The sequence below is a fragment of the Arachis ipaensis genome, chromosome B9 (genome assembly GCF_059453495.1).
Source record: "Arachis ipaensis isolate K30076 ecotype BB chromosome B9, ASM5945349v1, whole genome shotgun sequence".
NCBI classification, from domain to species: Eukaryota; Viridiplantae; Streptophyta; class Magnoliopsida; order Fabales; family Fabaceae; genus Arachis; species Arachis ipaensis.
The window spans coordinates 99,846,196-99,857,132 of NC_142444.1; the positions used below are offsets into that span (position 1 = coordinate 99,846,196).

Here is a 10,937-nt window from a genome sequence, read left to right on the forward strand (position 1 = left end):
TTAGTAGTTAGGTTAGGACGTATGGATTGATGTTGATCAAGCCTATTTGACGTACTTCAAGCTTAGGAGTAGACATTAAATGTACTTAAAGCTTTAGAAGTAGATTTAATGGGTTGGTCCCTCATAATTGTCAATATTTGGTTTGTAGACAAGGATGGTGATCTCAATTTTCCATGTCTTAACCAAGAGTTCTTTTCCTTTATTTTATTAGTTCTTATCATTTACTTTCTTGTCATTTATTTTCTTGCCAAAATATAAAATCAAACTCCCTTGCACCTTCATAGCCAATAATCATTCACTCTATTGCAATTCCTTGTGAGACAACCAATATTTTTGCATGTGAGGATTCTTTGTTGGTTTAGAACTATACTTGCAACGAGCTTTTATTTGTGAAATTCTAAACTATACGAAAAATTCAAACATCAAATACCTCCCAACTATCCCAATTCACTCCTTTACTATCAACCAAGTTCAGGCCTACTTAATTTACACATTACAACTCTAGATCATCATTTTCACACCTCAATTTTATGCATAAACATTCAATGCATTTCATCAACTTACCAAGCTTACCTTTCACGGCCTTCGGCCCAAAATTCATCAACATAACTCAAAATTTATCAATGCACAATCACCAACCAAAATCAATTTCAACAATGTATCAATTTTAACATAACAATTCCATCTAATCACACAATTCAAGCTTATTTCTAGGGTCATCTAGCCTCAAATTTCATATCACATTACATGGTATTTAAGTGAAACTTAAACCATACCTCTAGGAAGCCAAGATTAAACCCTTAATTCTTGAATTTCACCAAGTTTAGGCTCCAAGTTCACCTCCACCAAGCTCAAGCACTATCAATTATCAACTTAATGCCTCTAATACCAATCTACACTATTTTCACATAACATACACAATATTCAATCACTAGGGCTTCATAAAATTTCATGAACACATGGAAAAAGTGGCTCTTATCTTTATCCACTGAAATTGGTAATGAAACCTAGCTAGAACTCAAACTAGAGCTTCCTCTAAACACAAGAATCACCAAGTTCCATGAACACACAATCCAAAAATATGATTCTCATGGGAAAAATGAAACTGGATTTTGGTGAGGGAGATTCTTACTGAAATTTTTGGATAGAAATGTAAAGGAGGAGACAGGTGATAAACCCATATTTTATGATGTATTTTGTGCTCAAATTAAGTGATTTATTCAATCCTTCACCCACTTATTCATGTAATTTGCATGGTTTTACTTTTCCTTCCTTATTGAGTGATATATGTGAAAAACATGTTTCCTATGCTTTAGAATTAAAATTAATCATCCTTTATTACCATTCAATGCCGTGATTTGTGTGTTGAGTGCTTTCAGGCTTTATAGGGCAGGAATGACTTAAAGGATGGAAAGAAAACATACAAAAATAGAAGGAAAGCACAAAAATGGAGTTTTGAAGAAAAGGGCAATGACGCGAACACATGGACGAAGCGGCCACGTGCCCAGTACGAAAAGGCAGCGACGCGGACGCGTGACTGACGCAGACGCGTGCCTTGAGCAGAACACAAATGATGCATACACGTAAGCGAAGCGAACGCGTGATAAGAAAAACTCCCAGATGACGCGACCGCGTGAACTACGCAGACGCGTGACAGACGCCACGCACCAGAAACTGCAGAAAACGCCCCCAGCGACTTCTGAAGCCCTTTTGGCCCAGATCCAAGACCAGAAAACACAGATTAGAGGTTATAAAGTGGGGGAATACATCCATTCATAGAGATTCAATCATCATTCACTTTTCATAATTTAGATGTAGTTTTTAGAGAGAGAGGTTCCCTCCTCTCTCTTAGGTTTTAGGATTAGGATTCCTCTTAAAAGAATTAGGATTCCTTATTATTTCAACTTCCTCTCAGGTTCAATATTCCTTTTACTTTATATTTCTCTTTTACTTTCAGATACTTTAATGCTTTTATTTAATTACTTATGTTGCCAAATTGGCTTATGAACCATTCATGTTAGGATTTTCTTTATTTGATATAAATTGAGGTATTTCAGATTTATGATTCTTATTTAGCTTTTTTTATATTCTTGGCTTTAATTGATTAACTGGAGGTTCTTGAGTTATCAAACTTATCGTGATTGTTAATTAATTTCTCTAATTGAATTGAATCCCACTAACTCTAGTATTTCTTTAGGAGTTGGCTAGGACTTGGGGATCTAACTAATTAGTTCACTTGACTTTTCCTTGCTTTTGTAAAGGTTAACTAAGTGGGATTGAACTCAATTCTCATAAGAGTAACTAGGATAGGACTTCTGAATTTTCATACCTTGCCAAGAGTTTTATTAGATATTGATTTATTAATCCCTGCAACTTATTTTCCTTATTCAAACCTTTCAAAACCCAAAAACACTGTTTTCCTTAACTAATAATAAGAACACCTCCCTGCAATTCCTTGAGAAGATGACCCGAGGTTTGAATACTTCGGTTTATAAATTTTATTGGGTTTGTTGCTTGTGACAACTAAAACGTTTGTAAGAAAGGATGATTGCTTGGTTTAGAAACTATACTTGCAACGGGAATTTATTCTGAATTCTAAACCGTCAAGCATCCGTTCTTTAACAGGCTTTGCGTGGCCGCAAACGATGCGGCGATCAGAGCTCCGGAGAGAACATTATGAGGGATTGAAGATCAAGGAAGTTAGGGTTTGTCTTCTTCTTTTCTCTCTTCCTCTCAACGTGCTCTCTGATGCTGGGTTTATCGTTGGTTCGGAATTTTCACACAATAATTCTGTTGAAGTATAGATCAAAACCAACAAACAACCCTCAATCAAAGTTTAATTTTGGTTGTCACAAGTTCAACCCAATAAAAATAACCAAGAGTATTACTCCCGGGTCGTTCTCCCTAGGAATTACAATCGAGTACTCAATTATTGGTTATGAGTTTCACAAAGGTGGGTTGATGATAAAGAAGTAAGAATATTAAATGGCAAGAAATTTAAATGACAAGAAAATAAAGCAAACAACTAAAGAGAACAAATGCTAAAGAGGCATTCATGGCAAGGATTGAGAATCAAGGTTTTCTATCCTAGTCATTAATTATAATGCAATAATTATCAAGAGATAATCCTATTTCGTTATCTCCAACATCGAGAGAAAATCAAATAAGACTAGTTAATCTCAATCCATAAGTCCTAATCCACTTACTAATTGAATTAGCAAAAGATTAGCATTAATGGAAACAAGATTAACTAACAATCCTAGATCACCAATCCAAATTGGGTATTAATGACTCAAGACTACTAAGCTTCTATTTTCGAGCCAAGAATGCTCAAAAACCTACTCTAAGCCTAAGTCAAGCATTTTATCAAACACTTGGTGTACATAGAAAGAAAAGCATATTAAATTGCAAAAATAATAAAATCTATTACTACCAAATGCAAAAAAATAACAACAATAACTCAAACAAACATCAAAGAAACATAAAACATCAAATTGCATTAAAGAAAATTGAAATTAACAAGAGTGTTCATAAACTAAAAAGTAACTTAAATGAGAAATTAACAAGAAGAACTAAGAAAATTAATACAATAGAACATGAAAATATAAATGAAACTAGACTAAAACAAGAATTAAAGAGTGAAATTAAAGAGAATCTTAAATTAAGAACCCTAATTCTAGAGAAAAGAGGAAGCTTCTCTCTCTAGAAAACTACCCTAAAACATGTTTCTAACCTAATCTAATTGCTACCTCCTTCATCCTTATTGATTTTGGCCTCAAATACCTCAGAAATGAGTTGGATCTGAGCCTCCTTGAGCTCAGAAATCGTCCCCAACATGTTCCTTTAATGAGGTCATGCGGCAAGTGTCACGCGTACACGTAACCAAGGTTTCTACCAAATCCTTATTTCTTCATGTATTCTCCATCTTGCATGTTTTTCTTCACTTCTTTTATCCAATTCTTGCCTTCTAAGCCTGAAATCACTAAACAAGTATATCAAAGCATCGAGTGGAATCAAAGTGAATTAAATATAGCAATTTAAAGGTCTAAAAAGCATGTTTTTATTCTTAAGTGCAAATTAGGAAAAATTCACAAAACCATGCTATTTCATTGAATAAATGTGAGATAAGTTGATAAAATCTACTAAATTCAACACAAGATAAACCACAAAATTGGGGTTTATGGCTCTCCCTCTCTCAAATGTTAAAATGTGTTGAACTTGGTTAGGTTTAAGGCTTTGTAAGTCTTAGACTTGGGCCTAACATGGGTTCGGTTCACTTGTTTTAGTTCATTGGCCTAATTTTGGACCAAAACTTTAAAATAAGTGTTCGATTTTCTATTATAAATATTTTCTTGAGTAATTCAGCAGTTTTATTTTTCTCATACGCAGTACTAGGCAGACTTAAGCTGGTACTCCCGGCTAAAATACCAGCACGTGTTTTTACACATTTTTTCACTCGAAAAGTTTTTTAATTGTGACACATAGTTTCTCAATTTTGACATCGAAATTTTTTAACTGTGACATAAGATTTTATTAAGAGAGTGAAACAAGAATTATGAGAATGTAAAAAAGGAGGAAGAGAAAAGAGAGTTTTAAATTGTGCAAAAAAAATAACATAGAAAATTTTTTAATAATAACACTGAATTTTCTTAATTTTGACCCTAAAATTTTACTATAAAAATACAGAAATGCCTTATTTAATGCTGTATGTTTTTACTTTTTATATTCTTTTTTCTTTCTTTTCTGTTACTCTTATTTTTTTTTTAAAAGCATTACTTCTCATATTAGACTTGAATGAACATGTTTGTACTATACTACAATTTTATTTAGTTAAATGAATGTATGTTCATATTTATTGGATTGAATTATTGTCAAAAACAAAAATAGTGCAGAAATTTATTTAAAATGATACCGGAATTTAAATACAACGATACAGAATATAGAAAATAAATTGCATACTAAAAAGTAAAAAAAGAAAGATGAGGAGAAAAAGAAAATGGAGGTAATGATAGTGACGATGACAATAACAAAAGAAAAAATAAAATAAAAAACAAAGAATAAAAAACTGCAATAATATAAGAAGAAAGAGGAATGCTTTAAATAAATATTTTATTTAATTGTAAAATTTTACTCATGTCATAAATCACAACACATTTGTGCTCCACCCATACTTATTTCTTTTGATACTTTCTTGCATGTCTTTAGATTTAATTTACACGACTATCTAATACTTACACATATATAATTAGGTAAACTTTCAGGTATAGTCAATTTTACGTGAAGTTGATAGTTGACTGCACATGAATTAATTTGATCGATTTGACCAAATTTTTATCTAACAACTTTCAATTATTAACTTCACGTTGACTGCACATGAATTTTTAATATATAATTATTCAAAAATATTAGCAAACAATTTGAACTCACGTCGGTTGACTGAAATAATTAACACAAGTGAATGCAACAAAAGCATATACATCTCATCTCAAGTTGTAAAATAAAATCTCCCCAGGAGGAAGGGGCGGATATTTTCATGGCCGGTCACTCTCAGCGCAACTATAAATCTTCTCCTTCCAACTTTCACTCTAATAAAAGTAATAGCATAGACAGATCACACATAAACAAATGTATAATCCAATAAATCATATGATATGATACATTATTCTATTTTTGGTTTGTTGTTTTTTTATTTGTAATTTTCTTCTTTGTGAAAAAGAAAATAAAGCAGATGGTAGTTTATGGACATGACCCTTCCTAATCGCCATTCCGTAATGAAGCATCTTATTCCCAATGTTTTGCGGCCACCTTTCCGCGTGTCCATTTTTCTTATTTATTTTCTAACGAATCTTTTTCCCCTTATCTTATTCTATTTCCCTATGAAAAAAATAAATACCATGTAAACATCACTCACTCTTTCTCTACTCTCACTTAATTTGTTGTATTGTGTTGTGTTGACGAAAACGGTGGTAGCAGAGTGACACTTTCATCATAATTGTTATCCTCATCACTTCATTGCTCCCACATTCAACACAATACTATTCTGCGTTATTATTGCAGATTAAATTAAATACTACTCTAATACTCATTGCTTTTTTATCTATGGATTATTTATTTAGATTCCGCAGCAGCTACTGTTGGATGCTTGTAATCTTCATCACAGGTGAGTGATTAATTTATTAGCTAACTAACCAACAATGTCAGTCCTTTTTTTTCACATTGTTGCGCAAATTAAATGATTCTGTGGTTAATTATTTGTAATCGTTAATTAGGACAAGTAGAATTTGGTTGGACCAATGTGGCGGCGATCGGGATCAACTACGGGCAGATAGCGAACAACCTGCCGTCGCCGGACGAGGTGGTGCCGCTGGTGAAGTCGATCGGAGCAACAAAGGTGAAGCTCTACGACGCGGACCCTCGCGTGCTGCGCTCGTTCGCGAACACAGGGGTGGAGATCATGGTGGGGCTGGGGAACGAGTACATGTCGAAGATGCAGGACCCAAAGCAAGCACAGGCATGGATCAAGTCCAATGTCCAGCCTTACCTCCCGGCCACCAAGATCACCTGCATCTTCGTTGGAAACGAAGTCCTCACCTTCAACGACACCTCCCTTACTGACAACCTCCTCCCAGCCATGCAGAGTGTCCACACGGCCCTCCAGAACCTCGGCCTAGACAAACAGGTCCGTTACAGTAGGGCACTCATTTATTTTGCTTTCCCGATCCACATTTGCAGTGTTGCGATTCCAAATTTGTACTTTGTTCTGGCGATCTACTGAGATCTGAGGGTCATTTGTTGCAACATTTTAAATTTAAATTTGTGTTTGATGTCATGATCCACTGAGATTTGGCTCCTGTGTAAACAGGTGACTGTAACGACCACACATTCCTTGGCAGTTCTGGAAAAATCCTATCCACCGTCTGCCGGCGCGTTCCGTCCAGACCTGGAACCGTGTCTGAGTCCAATCCTGAGCTTCCAATCAAAAACAGGATCGCCATTCCTGATAAACGCATACCCATACTTTGCGTACAAGGACAACCCAAAGCAAGTACCGCTGGAATTCGTGTTGTTCCAACCGAACCAGGGCGTTGTGGACTCATCCACCGGGCTCCACTACGACAACATGCTGTTCATGCAGATCGACGCCGTTTACTCGGCGCTAGCGTCGTTAGGGTACAACAAGCTTCCCGTTCACATCTCAGAGACGGGGTGGCCTTCCAAGGGGGACCAAGACGAAGCCGGAGCCACACCGGAGAATGCCAAGAAGTACAACGGTAACCTCATCAAGTTGGTGGCTCAGAGTACTAAGAAGGGCACGCCAATGAGGCCCAACTCCGACTTGAATATTTATGTCTTTGCCTTGTTTAATGAGAATATGAAGCCCGGGCCCACCTCAGAGCGGAACTATGGCCTTTTTAAGCCCGATGGAACTCCGGCATATTCTCTTGGCTTGGCTACCACGGCTTCTCCGTCCTCGTCCAGTGACGGAGTTAGTGGTAACAGCAGTAACAGTGGCGTTAACGGTGGAGCGCCGCCACTTCCTCCTAGCTCTTCCACCGGATACTTGTCCATTTCCTCTGCCACCTCACCGGTTAGTCATACTAGCACAGTAGCACTGCTTTTCTATTTTTCATTTTTCATTTTTTTTTTTCAGTCTTATACTATTATAATATTAATTATTGAGTTTAGTTTATGTCATTTAAAAACTCTTAAGAGTGGTTTTAAGATCTAGGAATTTAGAATTTAGATACACATGATATTGAGATTAGAAGACTTTATGTCACATGACATGAGCTTAGGTTGCTATGCTATTCAAGACATTAGCTGTCATATATCTTTAGATTATTTAACGTATTGATGTTGGATGAGAAATGAGGTTGTTATAGTTTAATGAATTAAGTATCAGCTAGCACATCACTAGTCAGATCTAACGAACGCGTCTTATAAATGAAGCTGCGGTATAGTACTACTCGTTATCGTAGGAATAGATATGTTTATATGAAACTCAGGAGGAGCAAATATCTTAGGGTGTGTTATGTATGTTTCATTTGGTTTGCATTTTTATTTTTATTTTTTTTTAGTATTTTTTGTTTTTTAAATTTAAAAAAAATAAAATTTTATTTTTTGTTTTTACGTTTTGTTTTTTTTTTTTACAAAATCTAAAAAATACTAAAAATAAAAATACAAATCAAACGTAACTTTAGGATTCCATTTCCGTGTAAGCTAAGGTGTAGCTTCACAAATCAAGTGTCTAGCTCCTTTATTGGTCCCAAATTTCATTATATATTGTTGCCCGTTACACCTTATAATAATTGTGTAGAGAGGATCTTAGATGGATGAGGGAAGAAGGTACCTGAGTGCATATGAAATAAATGGAGACTACATTTTCATCTAATCCAATAATACCATAATGGATTAAATGTACAATTGGCATTATTGTTGTCTATTGAATTTGTTAGTTAAGATTACAAAATATTTGTTTGACATTATTGAACTCCATTTAATAACCCCGCCTATGTTACATTTGCAGAACATAACTAGTCCCAAACTTGAATAAATGATGAGGGTTGTGTTAAATTTTCGACAACTAACATAAAAATTTAGTCAAATTTTCATGGCATGAATCAAAGATTGAACTCCATTTAATGATAATATATGTTTTATGATGGTGTTCTTAGATTAACGCCCAACTTTTTAAGTCATTCTGTTTTCCGCTGAGTTCCAAATTATAAATATTATGGGTAATAAAATAATGGTTCATTCGTAGTATATTGAATCACACCACATGATTAACGAACTGCTATAGTAGTAGTTTAGCCGTTTTGAAATAAAGGACAAGAGTTGTTACTTTTGGTTATGGAAAAAGAATGAGTGTAACTTTGATATTTTGGTTTGTGTGAATTCAGGACCAAGAGAGATACCGTTTCCTAGGAGCATCATTATGGTCGTTGGTGGTGTTGGTGACGGGGGTTTTAAAATTTTGAGGATTATTTTTTAGTATCAACCAAAGGAAGAAAGACACCATGGTAATATGGTATTGGAGAGAGGAGTAAAGGCGAACGGAATAAAAAAGAGTAAAGGTGAGTAACACCAATGACACAAGCTAAGTTATATTATATTATATTATTTAGTATTTAGTATATTTGTCTATTTGTCACTTTGCTTGTCCATTACTATTGGAATTATTAGTTCTTAGCATAGCTTGTCAAAAAGGATGCACCAATATCTGCCGTTCAAAATAAAATAATATCTTGATCGGTTCTTAAAAATTTTTGAATTTAATTTTTACTCAAAAAATTTAATTTTAATAAATTTTAACTATTAAATTAATTATTAACTTTTTATTTTTTTTAAATAAATCAATTTTCACTACAAAAATTTTGGTAAAAATCAAACAAAACAATATCTATTATTATTTAATAAAGATATACTCGTTCTTAAAAATTTTAAATTTTTAGATTAGTTTTTTTTATATAGACAAATAATTTGATGTAAAATTGATCAAATAATTAAAATATGTTAAAAAATAAAGTATCGAACTAAAATTTTTTCAAAGAATGATTTAGAGTATTGCTCTTCAAAAATTGAATCTTGAGATGAGAGCTAGAAAAATAATTGCGATTTGATAAATGTGGTGGTGTTGGTTGGCCAACTCGGTTCACACTAGATTGAGTAGATTGTAAAGCACTGCCAGTACGGGTTGCCAACTGTCAGGAATATTTGTTTGCATGAAATTACACAAAATTCTTGAAATTCCATTAGCTACTAACTTTGATAAACATGTTCTCTTTTATATTATTGAATAATTATGTCTTTCATATTGCATTTAAGATCAAGTTAAAACAATATTTCTACATCAATAGTATAGATTAAAATTGAGTTAACAAAAAAGGTGTAAAAACAATGAACCATGATCATTGTATAAAAAGGATAATCCCATATCATATAAAAGTTTCGAGAAGAGTCTTACTCAAAGGATGTAATATAAGGTTAGGAGTTTAGTACCAGTTTTATTGTATAAACTTCAAACAAAATTTTCTGGAATTGTCTGAATTGTTTTTCAGTTATATACAATCTTTATAGCTCCTACTATTTTTATTCACGCTCAAATTATTACTAGCTGGTTCCTGGTTGCGAGTTGCACCGATTGGGCACCCAAATGACAAGTCTGAAAAGGTGTGATGGTTGGGAAACAGACAGCATCATGCACTTTTTTGTAGGGGTGGTGGAACTTTGCTAGTTGGCATAAAAAAGAAAGTTAACCCTTTTTTCCATGTTCCAGGGATGTGACTGAATTCATTGTCTTTATGTATGGCTTACCGGCTTAGGAAGGAAAGCTAGTTGTCCACTTGTCGTCAAAGATCAAGAGCCTTATCCCTCCTATTTGTTGTGTATTACATAATTAGAGATGAATATTATTTTTGCTATTCTATTATATCCTACTGAGATATTCTTTCATAATATGCACTCTGCTCACATTGCTAATTCAATTGTAGAACGCAACCTCGGAGGCTCATACGTCCCAAATAGTAGTTGTGTAATAATTGCATTCACATGTCTATTTCAATGACTAACACGTACCCCAAACAAATCATGTTAGGTAGGTAATGGTGCTCTCCAATATTTGGCATCTGCCTAATGTCTCGTTCAGCGGATAATTTTTATTATTCATTTTATTTGAGCAACCGAAACAAAAACAAACACAAAACCTAGGTTGGAGAATTAAAAAACCTTTGAGCTTTAAGATCACAGCACTTAGTCGGAAGCTATATATTGCTAAATAACTGCAAACAAATCAAGCTTAATTGTGAACAAATAAAATCACGAATTGGAGAACGCCGAAATATGCCTACAGAAAATCGAAAGTACCTTTGAGAAAGAAATTTTCCAAAAATACGAGCATGTTAAGTAACGCACCAGATGTAGGGAAGAACAATAAA

The 10,937-nt window shown here is 34.1% G+C and overlaps 1 protein-coding gene across 2 annotated transcripts; it reads left to right on the forward strand.

Annotated features, from left to right (window-relative positions):
• The first annotated feature begins 5,652 nt into the window (after window positions 1-5,652).
• LOC107619026 (Glycosyl hydrolase superfamily protein) lies at window positions 5,653-10,550 on the forward strand. 2 transcript variants are annotated; one of them, XM_021111600.2, is made up of 6 exons: window positions 5,653-5,896; window positions 6,117-6,160; window positions 6,270-6,679; window positions 6,863-7,588; window positions 8,904-9,077; window positions 10,280-10,550. In XM_021111600.2, the coding sequence occupies exons 1-5, from the start codon at window positions 5,739-5,741 to the stop codon at window positions 8,979-8,981; spliced, it is 1,416 nt and encodes a 471-aa protein (XP_020967259.1). In that variant the 5' UTR covers window positions 5,653-5,738; the 3' UTR covers window positions 8,982-9,077; window positions 10,280-10,550. The 2 variants fall into 2 exon arrangements, with proteins under 2 accessions (XP_020967259.1, XP_088356671.1); XM_088500545.1 differs by having other exon boundaries at window positions 5,708-6,160.
• The last annotated feature ends 387 nt before the right edge of the window (window positions 10,551-10,937 follow it).

Bases quoted from the DNA above. Each gene is read 5' to 3' on its own strand.
- LOC107619026 (XM_021111600.2), top strand. From the start codon at position 5,739: ATGGACATGACCCTTCCTAATCGCCATTCCGTAATGAAGCATCTTATT. The intron at 5,897-6,116 runs GTAAACATCACT...TTATTTATTTAG, and splicing joins ATGAAAAAAATAAATACCAT to ATTCCGCAGCAGCTACTGTT. The intron at 7,589-8,903 runs GTTAGTCATACT...GTGTGAATTCAG, and splicing joins TTTCCTCTGCCACCTCACCG to GACCAAGAGAGATACCGTTT.